Source organism: Meriones unguiculatus, chromosome 5 (assembly GCF_030254825.1).
Source record: "Meriones unguiculatus strain TT.TT164.6M chromosome 5, Bangor_MerUng_6.1, whole genome shotgun sequence".
Classification (NCBI taxonomy): domain Eukaryota; kingdom Metazoa; phylum Chordata; class Mammalia; order Rodentia; family Muridae; genus Meriones; species Meriones unguiculatus.
The window spans coordinates 131,534,527-131,554,355 of NC_083353.1; the positions used below are offsets into that span (position 1 = coordinate 131,534,527).

Consider the following 19,829-nt stretch of genomic DNA (forward strand, 5'->3'; position numbering starts at 1 on the left):
GGGTTCGGTGTAACCTTGAAAAACTATCAAAAAGAAAAAAACTAATAGATTTATTTATCCAGTTTTAAATTTTATTCCTTAATAAAAAGCAAAAGGTTGGAAGTGGCTCAAAATAACATACCAAATGATCTTTTGTTCTGTATGAGACGTGTATTTTTAAAGCTTCAATGGGTTTGCATGTTAATGACCGAAGATCGTTCCTAGAAAATATACCTATGTGCTCCTATTACCTGGCCTCTCACTGGAAAAGCCTGTGTTATTCCTATCACTTCAAGATATGTCATACTTGAATCTACTTTTGAAATTAGTCTGAGGACAACATTATCAAAACTACAAATCATCTTTAGTCATCTCCTTCCTGATAGTTTTTATGTGGTTATTTTTCCTTCTTTCTTTTCTTTCTTTCTTTCTTCCTTTCATTCATTGTTTCTTTCTTTCATTAACATTGGTGATCATTAAGAATTATACACTATTATTGATTTTCATTTCATATCTATGGCTTCTTTTATTTTGTTTTAATAAGAAAGAGGCTCCTCCACTTCCTGGCTGGCCTCGGTAGGACCAGTGAAAGATGCAAAGTGAGAATGTTGCTATTTGGAATCTTAGAGAGGAATCAGTCCACACAGTTTGGCAAACACAGGCTTTTTAGCGAAGTGTTTTCTAGAAATAGATAACTCATCAATAGGTAAAATCGTCAGGTGAGGGAGTAAAGACAGAGCCACACCCCGGGCCCCACTGCTCCTGAGATAACTTTGTAAGGCAGGCTGGTTCCCTGTGGACACACAGGACGGCCCTCATGAACACCAGTTAGCTCTTGCCTCCATGCTGGTTGGGTTCCACTAACTAGGGGTGTTTGCCTGGCACAGAGAGAGGAGAAAGACCTGTTTTCCTCTGCCTCTATCCCATCTCCCTGCACAGGCTCCGGTGCTGTCTGGAGCCACCTCCTCCACAGCTCTGCTTCGTGGATTCCGAGTCCCCCGAAAGCTGCCCTCCCCAGCCTCTCTGGCCTCTGGGTGCCAACACTTCTGCCTTATTATTAACTCCTGACTGCTCACCTAGGCCTTCTCACATCCTCTGACCCTGACCATATCTCCTAGAATGTGCCTTGTGTTTCCTGCTGGAATTAATTGCTACACCTGCAATTTATGACTACGTCTGTCAATTTACTGATTCCTAAAATTATTTTGTTTCCTACTCCTTGCACTGTTTCTTGGTTTGTTTTCGATCGCTGTAATAAAGACCCTGCCCAAAAGCAACTTAGGGAAGAAAGGTTTGTATATCACCTCACAGGTCACACAGTCTGTCAGGTAGGGAAGCCAGGGCACAACTCAAGGCAGGAACCTAGAAGCAGGAAGTGAAGCAGAGACTGTGGAGGGTGCTACTTACCAGCTGTCTGTCCATTGCTTGCTTAGCCTGATTTCTTATACAACTCAGGACCACTTGCCCATGGGTGGCCCTGCCCACAGGGAGCTGGGCCCTCCCACATCAATCATTAAGGAAGAGGATGCCCACAGACACGCCCACAAGCTGGGCTGATCACCGGCAGGCACTGGAGGCATTCGCCCAGTTAAGATCCTCTAAATACACAGGTGTGCCCAGGTGTGCGTCAGCTAGCACACACTGTTAGTAGGCCTGGATGTTTTCATGTACCCATCCCATTCATCCGTTCTGTGTGAGCAGTTCAACCCCACAGAACGGCCTTCGACGCCCCGACCCGGCAGCATTTGTCAGCTCAGCACACCGCACAGCTGCTTCTGCTTGCTCACTGGCGGTTGTCCCGCTCCACTGCCAGCTTCTCCCGTGTGTGCCGCCTCGTCCACTCTGTTCTAACTCACTAAAAGGAAGCCCTGCCCTGAGTGTGGGAAGTGTCATGCCTCAGGCTGGAGCCGGGTAGGATAAAAGAGGAACAGGAGAAAGCCAGCAGGCGCAGATATGAGGGCCACTGTGCCTGCCGTGCCTTCCTGCCATGAGACTGAAGCCCCGAAACCACGAGCCGAGCTGATCCTTCCCCTTGGCGCACATGAGGTAGCATGAGGTCTGTGGCCCAGCCACGTGTGACCACACTGATCTGTAGTTTAAAAGTGGGAACAAAACAGAGCAGAAGGATCTGGAAAGCAGTCGCCGGGCTCGGTGGTGCACACCTATAATCCCAGCACTCTGGGAGGCAGAGACAGGTGAATCTCTGAGTTTGCGGCCAGCCTGGTCTACACCCGGGACAGCCAAGGCTACACACAGAAAAAAAAAAATTTTTTTGAAAGCATGTGGTTTGGTGAGAAAAGTAGCAGCTTAAGTAGGGTCAAAGGAAGTGGGGTTCATAGATTATAAGAGGCCACTGTGGTTTGAATGAGAGATGTCCCCACGAGCTCATGAGGTCCCCTGGTCCCCTGCTGTGCTATTTGTTGTGGAGGAAGAAGGTGAAAGAGCAGCGGTTCCCAGCCTTCCTGACGATGGGACCCCTAGTACAGCCCCTCGTGGTGTGGTGACTCTGACCCATCATTTCATTGCTGCTTCATAGCTGTAATTCTGCTACCGCTTTGAATGGTGATGTGGCCTGTGATAAGTGATCCCAGGGTCCAGACCCAGAGACTGAGAACTGCTGTCTGTGGTCAAAGCCTGGAGTTTTCCTTTCAGCTCTGCCTCCTGGCCGTGTGCTGGGCTGTTTCCTGAGTGGGCATGCAGTGTGGTCAGCGGATCCTCTGCTCCCTCCACCGCACCTTCCCTGCCACAACGGCCTCTGCCCCTCTGGAAGTGTGCCACAGAGAAAGCACCATCTCCCCTCCGCTGCTTTTGTCAGAGGATTCACACGGCAACAAGAGAGAAATGTGGACAAGATCATCTTTTAAATGCTCTGTGCTTTGCATGGGGACGGTAGTATCTTGAGGGCTGTCAGGAAATCAGAGAAAATGTTCACCGCTCGTTATGCAAACATGGAAAACGTTCACAGACTCCCTTAAGATGAGAGGCTGCTGCCACCCCTGACAGCACCAGGCTATACGGTTGTTCGCCCACCGTGACTTCCAGGCACCGCGAGGGCACTGTGCCCACAGTCCGCAGGCTCCGGGCTGTTGCTCAAGCTGGTGGCGGGCCCCAGCCTCAACCTTTGTAAGCATGAAGCACGGGAAAGTTACAGAGCTGTGGAGCCTTCACCCAGATTTCAGGGAGAAGCAGGAAGTCGGGAATGCTGTATGGCAGCATGATCTCTGCAGGCAGCTCCTCAACTGCCAGCACCTGGAGCTGTGGAAACCTGAGCCTCTCCAGAGACCCACGGATGTTAGAGGTACCAGCTCCATCTGAGGAGCAAGTCATCAGCAGTAACCCAAGAGAGAGAGATGTAACCCAAGAGAGAGAGATGAGTGGGCAAGTCTGCAGGGTGGGGCCGGGCCACCCTGGGAATCCACAGCTCACTGCCACGCACGGGCCCTGAACCAGAACCACAGCTGCAGGACCCGGTGCTTGCAGAGGTGTTTCCGTCTCGTCCAGGTCACCGGTTCCTGACTGGTCACCTCTTCCCACCGTATGGGAGCATAGACCCTATGCCGCCATAGTTCAGTGCGCAGCACTGACTCCTCTCAGGCTTACACTAAGTTTCCCTTGGGCCTCAGAGGAGGCTGCATTCAGACTCTTGAACACTGGAACTACCAAGGCTATGGAAACTCTCAGAGAAGGTTGAATGTGGGCATCTCATGCTGGGAGGTGGCCATGAATGGAGTAGAAGTTTGAATATGAAATATTCAAATATGAACTCTCTCTCCATTGCCATCGGTGGTAGCACCAGGCCGTGGAGCCCAGCAGGAGGAAGTAGGTCACTCAAGGCTCTTTCTTGTCCCCTCTGGTCTTTCTTCCCCTGCCTCCTATCTGTCGTAAGAGGACAGACGCCTCCTCCCCACTGTAATGGGGGACCCTGCAAAGCTGTGAGCTAAAATAAATCCGCCTTTCAGGTGTTTATGCCAGATATTGCCCCACAGGGACACAAATAAAAGTAACTAAATCAGGATCTGACAGAAGAGAAAGAGAAGACCTAGAGCCAAGCCTCTCAGGAGAAGGCGAAGGTGCTAAGAGCACTGCAAACAGTTCAGAGGGACAGCCAGGAGGAGAACAGGACAATGAGGTGCCACAGAGGAGTGAGAGGAGGTGCAGAAAGGGCAGGAAGTCCTTGGCGGGTCTGAGCAAAGGAGTGCCATGATCCAACCCTCACACATACACACACACACACATACACACACAGAGAGAGAGAGAGAGAGAGAGAGAGAGAGGGAGAGAGAGAGAGAGAGAGAGAAAGCTTCTCTCCCTAGTTGTGGATAATTATGATGTAAGCGTTCAAAACTAGTCAAACTTAGAATCTTAGAATCTGCTACATTTGCTGAGGATCAGATTTAGGGTGTATTTGCAAATGCAGCCAAGATGGCCGCCTGCGTGCACAGAGCAAGCTTTGGAACTCCCCTTTGCTAAGATACTCACCCCTTGAGAAGGGGCAAATTTGCAGCAGAGCATGAATAAAGAGTTGACATCAGACAGCTAACTGCTAATGCCATGAAATGTTCAAGAACAGACCTCAGAGAAGGGCTTAGGCTTCAGCCAACCTGGGACCAGATTTGAGAGTTGCTGATCCCAGGAAGCGAGTGCCTCAGAGGGTGGAGGGATCGAGCCCAGGGTCTGCCATACTCTGCCATACCTCAGTGTTTCCCACTTGAGAAGACACAGAGGGATCAGTCAAGGGGCCAGTATGGTGGGAGAGAGACGTGACGGAGACAGGCAGGCCGAACAGCCCTGGGGACACATGAAGGCCTGAAGAAGGAACTGGGAGCTAGAGCTAGCCCAGTCAGCAAAGCACATGCCTTTCAAGCAGAAAGACCCGAGTCCAAGCTCCAGAACACATTTAAAGGGACAGAACAAACGCAGCTTGGTGCAGGGGCACATGGGAGTAATCCCAGAGCTGAGGAGACAGAAATAGGCAGGTGCTTGGAGAGACCCGTACCTCAAAAACTAAGGTGTAAGGTTCCTCTGAAGAATGACACCCCAGGTTGACCTCTAACCTCCACACAGCCTTGCATTCACATTAGCATGCGCGCATACAAACACACACACACACACACACACACACACGGGGGGGTGGGGGGCACAGCCGCTGATATGAAGCTCAGAGCATATGATGAAGGATGAGAAGCACTGTCCAGCCATCACAGCAGCCCAGCCTCCGGTGCAGGCATCATCACTGTCATCCAGCACAGACACTGGAGAGATCCTAACCCATAGCTGAGGAAGAGGTGCCAGGAGAGGACCAAAGCTATGGAAGCCTCGTGTGCAGTCCCTGCTGTGCTAGCTGCTGGGGCCACGTGAAAGGGACACTCGAGTGACACGCACTAACAGCTAATTCAACTGCTACAAAACCACAGAACAAGGGCAAGTGTGCTCTCCACAGACACAGCTCTGCCTGTCTCCCGCCTCCTGTCTGGCAGGAAAGGCGGCGACGGCCTGGGTGATCGATCGGAAACAAAGCATCTTGCTGTCTTGTCTCACACCGACTGATGGGATGCTGGCATGGCACTGGGTGGGCAACATCCTAATTTACTTCTTGGTCTAGTTTTGTTCTGTCATTTCTCAGAGTACAGCTGGCTGCTGGGGGCCCCGAAAGGGATGGCAGAGCTGGGAACATCTTTAAAACATAACGCTGTGGTCTGGGAGCAGCACCGATCACCTCACATCCTGTACTATGATGTACCTGGGCCCGAGAGCCCGGCCACTGCCCTGGTCCTGTACTATGATGTACCTGGGCCCGAGAGCCCGGCCACTGCCCTGGTCCTGTACTATGATGTACCTGGGCCCGAGAGCCCGGCCACTGCCCTGGTCCTGTACTATGATGTACCTGGGCCCGAGAGCCCGGCCACTGCCCTCACGTCCTGTACTATGATGTACCTGGGCCTGAGAGCCCGGCCACTGCCCTGGTCCTGTACTATGATGTACCTGGGCCCGAGAGCCCGGCCACTGCCCTGGTCCTGTACTATGATGTACCTGGGCCTGAGAGCCCGGCCACTGTCCTGGTCCTGTACTGCACTGTACTCTGGGCCCTGTCTCCTTCAGGACATCGGAACAGGTCAGCCACATGAAACAATACACACAGTTTATTAAAAGCTATTTTTCAAAGATTTTCTATGTGTCCTTTTATAATTACTTCAAATTTTATTAAACAACTTGCTGGAGCCTGGACTCTCCTCCCACTATGTGTGCTGGGAATCAAATTCAGATTCTCAGGCCTGGCAGCAAGGCCCTTCCCCACTAAACAGTCTCACTGGGTCTTTGTCCCGTACAAGGGATGAAGCCCATGAAGAGAAAAGTGAAAGATACAACAGCAGTGTCTCCTGGGGCTTCCCGAGAACCCCAAGACCTGGCAGTGACGACTACAGACAACCCCCGGTGGGAACACCACGTGGCTGTTGGCGTCGGGACTTCACTTGGCTTTAGATGAACTGTTCTCCAAGATGTGGAAACAGCACCCCAGACACGACTCAAAAAAGGGCCAGTGTGAGACACAGACAAAGCCCTGGGAGTCACAGAGCTGCATCTGAGGCTGCTGCGGGCAGGAGGAAGCCTTCCTCCCAGCCAGTAACAAGGAGAATCCGCTGGCAAATTCTGTCTCTGGACTCCAGGGGCGAAATCCTGACCCATCTATAATGATTCTATAATTTCAAAGCAGGCCTGGCAAGGAGGATCCTGGTGTACATGACATTTCTGCTTAGCTGAACCACTTCCTGATGTTGCTCGTGTAAAACTGGGCTAGAAAATAAACCCAAGAAAAACTCCAAGGTGATACAGGAATCTTCAAACTTTAAATTGTGCAGAAAAGCATGTAAATATAGTTATTGGAAATATCTAGGCAGACACTGAGAACCAAAAACAGGACATCAGGTTGCAAGCTCTGACCACTTGCCTCCTTCACCCTTGCCCTGCTGGGTGCCCTCTGCCCACCTTACAGAAGCTCATCTCCTCCTCCTCTCTGACATCATCAGTTGCTCCAGGGCGTTAAAAGTTGGCATGGTGGTATGACTGTAAATGGCTTCCACAGGATCATAGGAAGTGGCACTATTTGGAGGAGGCATGGCCTTACTGGAGGAAGTGTATCACTGGGCTAGAGCTTTTGGGCCAGGCCCAGCGTCTCTCTCTTTTCCTGCCGCCTGCTGATCAGGATATTGAACTCTCAGCTTCCCCCTGAACCATGTCTGCCTCTGCACTGCCATGCTTCCTGCCAGGACAACCATGGGTTAAAGCTCTGACCTGTAAGGCAGCCCCAGTGAAAAGTTTTCCTCTATAAGAGCTGCCTCTTCACAGCAACAGAGGCCCTAATGAGGACACCTGGCCTCACACACGTCTCGTACCTTTCAGGCCTGGCGTCATGTGTGCACAGCTTCCGGCATGCCCAGCAGTGTCTGTCTGGCCTATGAACATAGCATCTGGCTCTAGCCTGTGTGGGGAGCCTCTTTTTCCCCCACTCTCAATGTCATTATGTCATCAATATCACTTAAACCTCGGAGAAGCTCGGAAACGGCCCGAAAGGCTTCTTCTAGGCCTGTGATAATCCTGAAAATGACATAATGTCACCAGGCCCTTTGCAAGGTGCAGTATGTGCTAAGAGCTTGTTGTGTATTTCCTCACCATCCCTGCCCACAGCCCCTGCCCAGGCGGGTGTACTTATCGTTAGGAAACTCAGGCAGAATGCTTCTAGTACCTTTCCCAGTATAAGCAAGCCAGTGGGAGGATGGCAGAATGTGGAGCTGAGCCCGGGTCTGAGTAATTCCACCGAAATCCCTGCTCTCGGCTCTCTAGGGTGGCCCCAGGACCAACGTTGTGGTGTCACCTAAGACTTGTTCCAAATGTCTTGTCTCCCAAGTGCCGAGTCAGAGACTCCGGGGAGCGGGGCTCAGCAGTCTGCATGGGGAGCTGTCCCGCAGGCCACCCTCGTGGTTTCTGTTCCCAGCTTGTGGGCATCTTCAACGGCTCCTTCACCTCTCTGCAGAGGCAGAAGGGGACCCTGCTCTGCAGGACAAAGAAGAATCCCTGAGGAAGGAAGGTGTCTGCAGCCAGCTCAGCCTCAAGGGGCAGCTCAGGGCAGACCACGGGGATTCCAGGAAGTCTCCTGCAGCCTTTACATAATAAACAACACGAAGCAGCCACTTACGCAAATGCAGAGGAACAAAGAGTGCACAGCCTCTCCATCCCATAAGTGGAAAGTGTTTCCAAGGGCAGCTGGGTCAGGCAGTCACCACTGGCTGTCTTTGGTTTTAAAAACATCAAATCCACTTTAGCTTTATGCCCTGTGATGCTACGACCGACCGTGGCCTTGGTCTCTCCCAGGCTTCTCTGCACTCAGTGGCACCAGGCAGCCCCACAGCTGTCTGTAATCTCTCTAAGCATCTTCCTGCACGGGCAATTTTAAGCTCAGTCATCAGCCCAGAAATTATCCTTTGCTTCAAGGACTCACTTGGGAGTGGGTTGGAGCCAGGATTTCCACAGGCCAGGGGCAATAAACCAATGATGTGTGCTAACTGTGGGGGAAATGGGATGGTTTCTCTAGCGGGGACGTCCCTAAAAAAGGACATCGACACTTCTAGCTGGTCACACAAAAATTATGTGAAACAGGAATGCTCTCCCTGTGTATGTACCTTAACATAGTGAAGAACTCACTCACACACACCAAAAGCAAAGGAAACACATTTTGCCTGGAAACCTTGACTGAGTAGGAAAACTTCCAGCCCAGAAGAGAACACGATCCACTGTGCATCCAGGGGTGTTCTTGAGCACCCGCGTTTACAGTGAGAGTCCCAGGGTATGTACCCCGCTTCCTTCCTCCAGAGTGAGCAAAGTGCGGCCACGAATTACCAGCAACAGGCAGCAACCATTCCGGGGTCTCCCTGACCCTCGTCCCCACACATCCAGACGAAGCCTGCGTAAGCTGCCGGCACTGGGCAAACAGGAGGCCCACGGAACTGGAGCCTTAAACGACAGGGGGTCTAAGGCGCTACGGACACACCACCTTTCCTAGTGAAGACCTTATTCAAATCCCACACCCTGTCACTTTTAAGGAGAAAATAAAGATTATTACCTTGGAACTAAAATGATAGAGCTGGGTATGGTGCCTCACACCTGTAATCCCAACACTTGGGAGGCTGAGGCAGGATGAGCCTGAGGCTAGCCTGGACTACTCCAGGCCAACCTGTGCTATGGAATGAAGCCTTGTTTGAAAAAATGTAAAATAAAAGGTCCTTGTGCATTACTAATGACTCATTATGCAGAAGGGAAACGCAGGAAAGCAAATGGCACCCTTTCCTCATGGCTGCCCGTCTTCCTGGCAAGCACATGCCAGGCAGCAGCTGTAAAACGCCACCCACCTTCACCTGCCACCTTCCAATTTCAAAAAAGGAAGCGTAAAAGGAGACTCGGAGTAAAAGCGAACGTGATCTGGGGACATAAGTGAAAAGTCAGATGATCGAATTATCAGACCAGGAAGACTGTCATGGGGCTGTGGGGAACCCAGAAAAGTCATCAGGGTCCTTTCTAGGCCACTGAGACCTCCTCCATCTGTGGCCTTAACTGCATTCTCAGCAAGAGGTTGAGCAGAAAATGGCCTCTGCTAAATGTTCCTCTCACCCATGCAGCAAGGCTCCGAAAATCCCACTTAGTAACAGGCAAACGTGGTCATTTATAAAGGTACAAACTAAGCAGGCCACAGCAGCTAGTCTGTTTACGTTGTCTCTCTAAGCATCACTCATGATCTCCTGGCATCATTCCTAACTTCATGATAACAACAGATGAATCAAAACGTAGTTGGGCTAACTACGAAATCTCCTCTAGATATTTACTGCTCGATCAAACCCGGCCAGTCAACGCCGTGGCCTTGCCCGCAGGGAGACCCGGCCAGTCAACGCCGTGGCCTTGCCCGCAGGGAGACCCGGCCAGTCAACGCCGTGGCCTTGCCCGCAGGGAGACCCGGCCAGTCAACGCCGTGGCCTTGCCGGCAGGGAGACCCGGCCAGTCAACGCCGTGGCCTTGCCCGCAGGGAGACCCGGCCAGTCAACGCCGTGGCCTTGCCCGCAGGGAGACCCGGCCAGTCAACGCCGTGGCCTTGCCCGCAGGGAGACCCGGCCAGTCAACGCCGTGGCCTTGCCCGCAGGGAGACCCGGCCAGTCAACGCCGTGGCCTTGCCCGCAGGGAGGGTGCCCGACTTACTCTTGCCATATCCACCAGGAAGTTCTCAAACAGCCTCCAGATGTGGTTACTTGTGTAGATCTCTTTCATCTCCACCTCGGTGTCGACGTAACAGTGGTTGACAAAGTTCACATATGCAATTTTGACCTGCGAAAGTTTCAAGCACAAAAGCTTAATTTCTCACCATCGCCGTCTGCTCTGGAACACTAAATGCCACGCGCAGCGGCTCCGCGGAGATGGCCGTTTGTCCGGGAGCAGTCTGCCTTCAGCAGCTGCTCCACACCGGCCCGGAAAGCCTGCGTTCCGGCACCCCATTCCCCTGTGCCCAGAGAGGCCTGTGACCATGATAACTCCACTCAGAGCAAGCCTATTGCCCTATTCTGAGCCGTGGGAGGGCTCAGAAGTCAGAAGATCTGGAAAGGAAAGGCTGTGTGTACCGAGTCACTGCAGGGCTCGGGGCTCTGAGCAGGGCCATGCAGAACAAGGGTCCACATTCCTGCCTGTACGCCTTCCCATATGCCACCAAAGCCTAGAAAAACAGTCCTCCGTGGCAGGCGCCTGTGTCAAGGCTGGTCTCTACAGGGCGTGTCCACAGCAGCTAGGACTCTGTTTACCACGCGTGAAACACCTCAGCCTTTCCCGTGCTTCGCTTACTGAATTCCACCCTCTAATAGTCCCAGCAGGCAGGCGCAGTGACATTTTACTTTAAGACTGTGGAAGGTGAGTGCTGTAAATGTTAAGTGGGACTGCAGTCAGTCACACAATTAGGAAACGGTGGCTAATGAGCCCGGTCACTGATGAGCTCACTGGAGACAGGTCTGTTCTGCCTAAGAAGCCCAGATGATGACTGAAGCCACGCCTAGCCATTACCCTCCAAGCTGGTCCCCTTGGGGGAAGGCATGAGAGTTAACACAAGTCACATAGCTAACTTTCTGCTAGAGACGTGCATGGCCGCGTCTGCAGCCGGAGAATCGACTCTCAGAAGTGAAGCCACGAGACCCTCATGAAGGTGTGAGGTGGAATCACTCCATCGAGCACAGGAAAATCAGGGTCCTTGGAAAGGGCCAGTCGTGGACTCAGGCGTGGCCAAGACGAGGACCTCTGAAGAGGACCACACCCATGGATTTCCTCCCCTCCACCCACCCGCCAAGGCATGAAGGACCCTGAGGTGCTAACGACCCACAGAAATATTCCTTCTGTCCACTACTGTGTAGCCACGGCCCAGAGCAACTGGAACAGGGACTGAAATCTCCCGAGTCTGGATGCCTCACTGATCTCAGTGGGTGACTGTCCGTTGATAAGGCATTTCCCCCCAATCATGGAAGCAGAAGAGGCTGAGAGAGGGTGTGGCCAGCTCTCAGGAAGACATGCATTCTGTACCAGCTGGACCCACAGAGGCTAACGTGAACCCCCCGCAGCACCAGGCCAGGCTCGCTAATCGACGGCTGATCTGCCAGCGAGCCCCCTGCTCCAAGCCCAGAACCTACAAGAGAGACCTCTGCAAGCCCACTACCCCGGGCAGACCTTAAGAGGCATCTGTAGTTCCCAGGCAAGGGGCTGTCTTCCTTCCATGCAAAGAAAACCTGCGAACTGCTGTGCTCTTCCACCTGCTAACTACATAGCTAAGTGCAGTTACTTCTCCTAGTGAACACGAGCTGTGGTCCTACTACTCGGGGCGGTGTGTGCCATCAGGTGGGGCCACACCCTGCCCCGCAGGCGGTGTTTGCCGGGCTGACCTCAGGGATACAGTCCTCGTGCGTGACCACCCTCACGATGTCCTCCAGGGGCAGCAGGGAATTGCACTTGATCTCCGTGTACACATTCTTCCCCTCCGTGCATGCGGCCAGCAGCTCCACCAGGGTGATGTGGTAGGCCAGGGGCCCGCGCTCATCCCCACGGGCTCTCTCGGAGCACATCATGTTGAGGAGGATGGGGAACGAGGCTCTGTCGTTGTAAAACACCAGCACGTCTTCACCCCCATTGATCAACTGAAACGAAGAAAAGACCCCACATAGCAGACCTCTGCTGGCTTCACTCACCTGCAGGCAGGCACAGGCGATCCTGCAGAGCCTCATGCGGGCAGGAGGAGGGAAAGGTGAGAATCAAATGCCAAGTGCACAGTTGGTGATGCTGCTGAAGCTAGGCAGCAGACACGCCAGGAATCAGACACAGCCAGGCCTGGTGGTGCACACTTGTAATCCCAGCACCAGGAGAGCCAAAGCATCTGACCTCCTCAGTCTGTTTTCACTAAACTAGACAAGCAGGGGACTAGAGAGATGATTTAGGAGTTAGGAGCACTCCTGCGCCTGCAAAGGACCAGAGGATCTGACGCCCTCTTCTGGCCTCTGCAGGCAGTGCATTCACGTGCAAATACCCACAGATGGACACGCTTATATACACATCAAAAATAAAATGAATCATAAAAAGGTGGACAATAAAATGTTAAAGTATTCACCTTAGTAGTACTCAATGTATATAAGTAACTAATTGTGCATTGCTTCAAGTACATAAAACATTATAAAATCTGGAAAACTCATTTCATGGGAAGACATCAATGACTAGACCAGAGAACTGAGAGGGCAGGAAATGATCAGGTGGGGTGCTCAGGACGTGACTGCTCCTCATATTTTGCTGGAGAATTTAAGACAGCAAATTTTATTTACCATGCTATTATCTATTATTTATCACAGATGCCAATTTTTCAGCCCTGATATGAGATATTTGGTCAGGTTACACATGATTTATACATTTCAGTTTGGTTATTATATTTAAATTGGTAACATTTAAAACAATAAGCCAATTAACTGATTGGCTCCCCTTGACAGTCCTGTAGCAAAGGGAGAATGTATGTACCAGGTGTGGTTAAGTCTTAACACAATGTTATAAATTTTCCTTATACACAGCAGCATTTCTTTTGATAAACGCCATGGAGGTGTCTGTGCATTTCTTTTTCTATCTGATCCTTACTTGGACAATCAGAGTCCAAAGTCAAACTAGTTCTGATATATTTTTAGGCAATGAAGAACTGGTATGCTCCAGACATGTGTTCTGTGAGTGTGTGTGTTTGTGAAAATGTATGTGTGCAGCTGTGTGGTCACTTGTGTGCTTGCAGAGGCCGCAGGCCGACAATAAGCATTATACGCAGTCACTTCCCCCCTTATTTCTGAGATAAGGTCTCTCGGCGACCCTGGAGCCTGCTGCCTTGGTGAGACTGGATGCCGGCCAGGCCCTGGGTCCTTCTGCCCTGCCTCTCCCACACTGGGGCTACAGGAGTGTGTCACTGGGCCCAGCTCTTAGGTGGGTGCTGGGGCCAAACCAAGGTCCTCACACTCGGGCAGCAGCACCTTACTGACTGAGCCACCTCCCCAGCTCCAACACGGGCTTTTTAAACGGTGGAGTGTATGACTTTACAATGCTCTTGGCACTTTTACAATAATTCATATATAGATGTTCAAGGCCTTATGCTGGATGGACTTTTAAGCTTTCTAGGTGGTACACGGAATCAGCATGGAGACATCTCATTTCTCACTGGAGGCGTATGACGATGGAAATCTCCCCTGACCACCGTGATCTCCCAGGTACCAGGCTTGCAGCTGTGGGTGGAAACTGCTTCGGTGCACACACGCCAGCACCAGCACCTGGTCACCAGGTGAAGCATGGCCATGTCTAGCTGCCCATATCAACCTCTTCCAAAGCAGAGTACAACGGCTGAAGTAGCTCAGGCATGTTTCTTAAACTCTTACCTTATTTAAAATACCCAATTCCCACTGTTGTAAAACAGCCCTGACAATCCTGTCTCATTAACCCCTGTGGTGTCCTTCAAGACCACCACAGCGGCAGAGAACACTCCACTGTACTCAGAAAGAGAGCAGGAGCCACCAGGGCTCCATCACTCTGTTGTTACTAAAAGTTTAAAAATGGGAAAATTGTGTTAATTCCAAATCATCTTGTGATTGCATAAGATTCCATCCATTACAGGAGCTGAAGAGATGGCTCAATGGTTAAAAGCGCTTGTTGCTTTTGCAGAGAACATGGGTCAATTCCCAGCATCCTTCTCAGGCAGCTCATATGTGTAACTCCAGTTAAAGGGGATACGGCGCCCTCTCCTGGCCTCCACAGGCACCTACGTGTACACGGTGAGCACACGTATCCACATGCACACACACAATGTCTTTAAGGTCAAAAAGACAAACGAACAAACAAAAAACATCCATTATATAACAGACCCAGATTCGTTACATATCAAAAGGAAAAACTCTAAGAAAATCATGAAGTCATGTTGTCATGATTTACTTCACTGCACCAGTGTAAAATGACGACTTAAGTGTCACAGTGAAAGCCAATGGCTTCCAGGCACAGTCTGGCGAGGTCCTTCTCCATCACCTCTGAGCGGGGCTTATGTGAGGCTGGTGAGGCGCACGCTGAGAACCTACCTCGGTCATCACCATATCCTGGCACTTCTTCACGTACTTGCCGTCGGCCTTCACGATGGTCTGCAGGAAGCGCAGGTACTCCACGTGGCGGCCGTGCGTCTCAATGCAGCGCACGAAGTGCTGGACCACCCTCTCGCTGAGCTCGCTGCACAGGAGGTAGTTGCTCATGAAGATGTGCCGCATGGTCTCTGCTTCGAGGAGCTGAGCGGGGAGCACAGCTGGTGACTGCGAAGCCACCACCTCCCACTCTGAGGCGTTTACGCCCCCCGCCTAGTCGGCTTCTGTGAAGCCACCAGGAGCTGCCAGGGCTGGTGTGAAAGCGGCCACAGAGAGAGCTCTGCTCACCACCAGCCTCAGCCGCAGAAAGGAAGTCAGCAGGTGCACTGACAGAGTGTTGTTCACGACACTTCATCCACTATTCCAACGGGGCCCTTTCCTGAGATCCGCTTGTGAACTTTTATCACTCCGTGTGAATGTGCTATGTGCACGTGTGCATGTTGCTGTAGGCACGTGTGCATGGCACATGTGCTTGCCGTACATACATGCAGACACCAGAGCAGGATGGCTGTGCTCCTCTATCGCTCCCCAGGTTGCTCCACTGAGGTCGAGTCTCTCGCTGAACCTAAAACTTATTCCAGCTACACTGACTGGCCGGCAGGCCTCTGGGACCCTCCCGTCTCTGCCATCCAGCCCTGAGCTATATGCAGCACTCACACTTATCTTCATCACGCTGTCATCAAATCAGTTCTTTGCTCTAACATCAACTTATATATTATAAATAAAACTGCCACTGCCGGATGAAGTTTGTCTAAATTTCCAAATGCTTTAAAGAGTTTGGAAACTCATTTTATGGAGTCGGAATAAGAGGGAACAGTGCGCAAAGGTCAGTGAGATTCTGTCCCCACTACTGCACACCTGGCAAACACTAGGGATCGCCATGGTACTCACTCCAGGAGTCAGGAACAAATTGAGATGCTTGTGAAGGAGAGCTTGGTTCTGTGGGTTCCCCCGGCAGAAGTTCTGCAGGAAGGCGTGGGCTAACTCCATCACCTCGTTCATCTTCTCATCATTCTGTAGGTTAAAGGGCCAGATGTGACACCAAGAAACACAGGACAGGTTTACACAAAACTGCATTCCTGAGCACGGACGCTCTCCTCTGCAGCCCCTCCCTCCTTCCTTCGCGCCCTCTGTGTCTACACATTTCATCTGCCCCGTCCCCTCTTGGCTCTATGCTCTAGATATTTCTCACCACCTCTTGATTTCTCCTGTCTGTCTGTCTGCTCCACTCTTCCTCTCCTTGTTACACAACCCCTCTCCTTCTTTCTCCCAAACTTTCTGATTACCCACCAATGCTAACAAAAACATGAATTACAAGTCCGATGAAGGATGAGGTATTTTCAACAGACCCTTCGCACAGAGGAGTTACTCACTGCCCTTCACAGCAGAGAGCCCGGCAGATACACCACTGCCTCAGCGCAAATCCGAGCTGCATGCACCTGCGAGGAAGCCCTGTGCAAACCTACTAGCATCCTTCCGTGTTCCCAGCACAGGAGGAAAGGGGCGGCTCTCCTCTAAATAACTGTCCTCCGAGACAGCTCAGGACTGAGAGATCAGCACACAGGACAACCAAGCCCTGAGCCTGCACGCTTCTAAAGCAGATACTTTTGTCAACGGGCCACGGCTCAGGCCTGCACGGTGTGTGGGACCAGGTGACAATTTGTCACACTCCTTCCTAGCTTGCAAGGCTGAGGCGGGGCCGCAGAAAAGCACACCCCTGTGCATAGGGAGACAGGGGAGAGCCAGGGATGCTGAGCATTGTGGGGGAGCGTCCTCTTAACCAGCTAAGGCAGGAGAAAGCTCTGCGGCTCGCCGGTGCATTTCCAGCAACAGCGAGCTGCCGGGCGGCGGACCTTTTCGTAGGGGATCTGCAGAAGGTCCAGCACCACGGCGTGGGCGCCCATGTTCTTCAGCAAGCGCTGGTGCTGGCTGCGGCACTTCTTGTTCTGCACACACAGCCTGCTCAGCCTGATCAGGATCTGTGAGAGGATGAAACATGCGTTAACATGGCACCGGAACACCCCAGGACAGCGACGCGCGTGGCTGCAGACGGAAGTCTCAGCTGCCCACCTCCTTGACGATCCGGTAGTTGTTCCCTTTGTTGCTGTCGATCTGAGGTGTCTTCATGCCATCCTGCACCGGACTCAAGAGGTTGGAGTCCTGAAATCAACACCAATGTGCATTTTAGGTTTGTAACAACTTACTGCTTTAACAAAAGATACGACCTGGAGCTATTTTATAAAACAATGATCTGCACTAGATGCTAATCTTGTACTTTTGTGTTGCATCAAACATTTCTCAGCTCGATAAGCCATGAATATCATCATAACCTCATCAAAACCAAGTTTTGGGTAAGTGGCATTGCTGGACACTGGTGAGGGAGAGTTAGAATAGACGGTTGCTGTGACTATCACTACTGCATGGATATACACTTGCTGCAGACATAGATTCATATTCTCTGTATGAGGGGAAACAGTCAAAATCAAGGGCACACAGACATAATGCTATCACCAATGATAAGCTGTAGGGACATGATGAATGAAGGAGCAAGCATGACACAGCAGCGAGATGCAGCTCAGGACAGAAAGGAAAGGCCAGCTTAACCCTAGGGTGCCCTTCCAGGTTACCATGACATCCTTAAGAGTCAAACTTGAAACAGATCAAGTGTGTGCAGGACAATGAAGAAAAATGGAAATTAAATTTAAAATAACTTGTCAAATTAGTGTATCCATAAGATTTACAAAAATACTGAGCAACCAAAAATAAGTAATTAGAGTTCCCATTCCCTGATACATCAGTTAAGAAGGGAATCCATGGCACGCACATGTTAAATGTCAGCTGCTGGAATCACCATATAAAAAGCACCTATTAGCAACGCTTGCACTGAAATGTTTGGGAAGGCTCACTATGCGCCTACCGTGAATGCCCCTAAGAGAAACAGAAGATCCTTCTTACCGCAAACCTTCAGCCTCCTCCGCAAGCATGAAACGAGAAATGAGAGATTTCAAATGAATACGGCTGCTAACCAAGGACAAAGAGCAACCCAGCTTCAGGCAGCATTGCAGAGGAGCCTACACTTGAGTCGAGGTCTTCAAAGGTGAAAACCAGCAGAGCATAAGGGGTACACGGGTGGGCAGGGGGGAGATGTCTCCACAGAAGTCCATAAGCATGCTTTCAGAGATGCCACAGGGAGAGCAGGGGAAACACTGCAGTGGCTGGAGCTGACACGCCCTTACTTCCCTGATCAACACATACACAGAACAGGACTTCAATGTCGAGCTGAAGTCGGGTCAAAAGTGTCCTAACCTCCTGAATATTGGCAACTTCAGGCTCCCATAGTTAGTGGAGCCAAAGTCTAAGGTCAGGAGAACGTAATACAGATACACAGGCCAACTGATGTTCTATTTGTCCTAAGGTGCCCTCCCTGTGGGGCTCCCCATCAGTAAATGACACTGAAAGAGTGCTCTGTGCCAAAGGGTGTGGTCGGCCTGAAGCCAGCGCCACCGGGAGCTTTGCACCGCGAGGCCGGGAGAAGCCCATCCGTAGCGCAAGCGAACGGGAAGCCGTGGGCTACTCAAAGCTCCTCTCGCTGAGTCGGTCAACATTAACGAGATCAGCTGAGAATGACAGGCAAAGCCTGACAACAGCCTTGGGAGGAAGCAGTCTTGCCTTTAAAAAAGCAGCATGCGCAGGGGGTACAGTCCAGAGGCAGAGCGCGTGTCTCACATGCACACAGTTCTGGGTTCAAATCCCAGCACCGACAAAGAAAAAAGAAGAGTAATATTGGATAAAACATTACAAAAAAAAAAAAAATTATGTGCTTTGGTTCAGCCCAGGGGAAGAGACAGGAAATGCTTAGCTCTGTAAAGGAATTATGAAGAATAATGATTTTAATTTAAAGTTCCAGGAGTCAACAAAAGAAGGGGACACTGGAGAATTCCATAAACAATCTTTTTTAATTTCAGAAAATAAGTCAGTAACTAAGCTGAACAAAAACATCAACCCACAGAACATCTGGCTGATTTGCAGGCAGGAATCAGGAATTCAGAAATACGCAAACTGTGCACCAGATAAGGACAGTTATTCAGAAATACGCAAACTGTGCACCAGATAAGGACAGTTATGGTTATTATTAGTCTGAAAACATCTTAAATAAAGATGTCCAGGAGTCTGCCTCCCTAAAGAACAGAAATTGATGGCGTTCATTATATTCTGCCAAACGTTAGGCCCAGGTCAGTGACCAAATCCCAAAGCCCTAAAGTTATTCTAACAACAAAAGAGTGGAGAACTACAAAGTGTAGGAGAGCATTTATGCCAGGTCCCAGCCCTGAGCAGGCCTGGGCAGGCTGGGGGTGGGAAGCTACCGCAGAGGACAGTGCCATGACTGCAGCACAAATCCAGTGACACCCTGACAAGCGTCACAAGGCGCACAGGGGTCCTGCCGGGCTGCTCTTACCACCAGCTACACAACCTAGCGTCACTTCTGCGAGTGTGGGAGCGAGCTCCGCTAACAGATCTCCCGGGAAAGTACCGGAACACACACGACGCGATCACTGTAAACCAGCTGCTGCAGAAGCAGGACAAGCATGATGCAGGACCCTCTTCTCAGAAGAGACACGAGTGAGTCCTGCTCAAAACAGAAGTGTGTGCGTGTGTGTGTGTGTGTGTGTGTGTGTGCGTGTGTGTGCGTGTGTGTGTGCGTGTGCGTGCGTGTGCGTGCGTGTGCGTGCGTGTGTGTGCGTGTGCGTGTGCATGCGTGCGTGTGGTGTGTGTGTGTGTGTGTGTGTGTGTGTGTGTGTACACGTACGCATGCACGCGTGTGCAGAAAAACTGAACTGACAGGGATTAATGAAGACCCAGCATCTAAAATCTAAGCGGGAGGCATCAGGCTCTTGGAAAGCCAGAACTTCCCAAGTCATGTAGAGCCGCGTGGGGTGCCCACAGCTGCTGGGATGACAACAGTTCAGTGAAGACTCCCTCGGCCCCGCCTCCAGCTTCAGGAGTCGACCTCAGCGAGGGCTGCAGTCGCGAAGCAGCCTGCTCACCATCCGTACCCCAGGCCTCCTCTTCAAGCAGCCACTCTTTCCCCAGTGAGCGGCTCTATTTTAACCAGCAGCCTCACCCAGGATTCACTGGCAGACG

General features: G+C 51.3%; 1 protein-coding gene across 6 annotated transcripts in view; it reads right to left on the reverse strand.

Moving 5' to 3' along the window:
* The window catches only part of Itpr2 (inositol 1,4,5-trisphosphate receptor type 2), a 323,374-nt gene that overhangs the window by 184,848 nt on the left and 118,697 nt on the right, over nucleotides 1-19,829 (reverse strand). For all 6 annotated transcript variants that reach the window (XM_060384487.1, XM_060384484.1, XM_060384490.1 and 3 more), the window contains 6 exons: nucleotides 16,758-16,847; nucleotides 16,541-16,666; nucleotides 15,579-15,701; nucleotides 14,631-14,831; nucleotides 11,934-12,185; nucleotides 10,219-10,344 (listed from right to left, as the gene is read on the reverse strand). In XM_060384487.1, coding sequence (XP_060240470.1) covers nucleotides 10,219-10,344; nucleotides 11,934-12,185; nucleotides 14,631-14,831; nucleotides 15,579-15,701; nucleotides 16,541-16,666; nucleotides 16,758-16,847 — 918 coding nt within the window. The remainder of the gene's footprint in view (nucleotides 1-10,218; nucleotides 10,345-11,933; nucleotides 12,186-14,630; nucleotides 14,832-15,578; nucleotides 15,702-16,540; nucleotides 16,667-16,757; nucleotides 16,848-19,829) is intronic.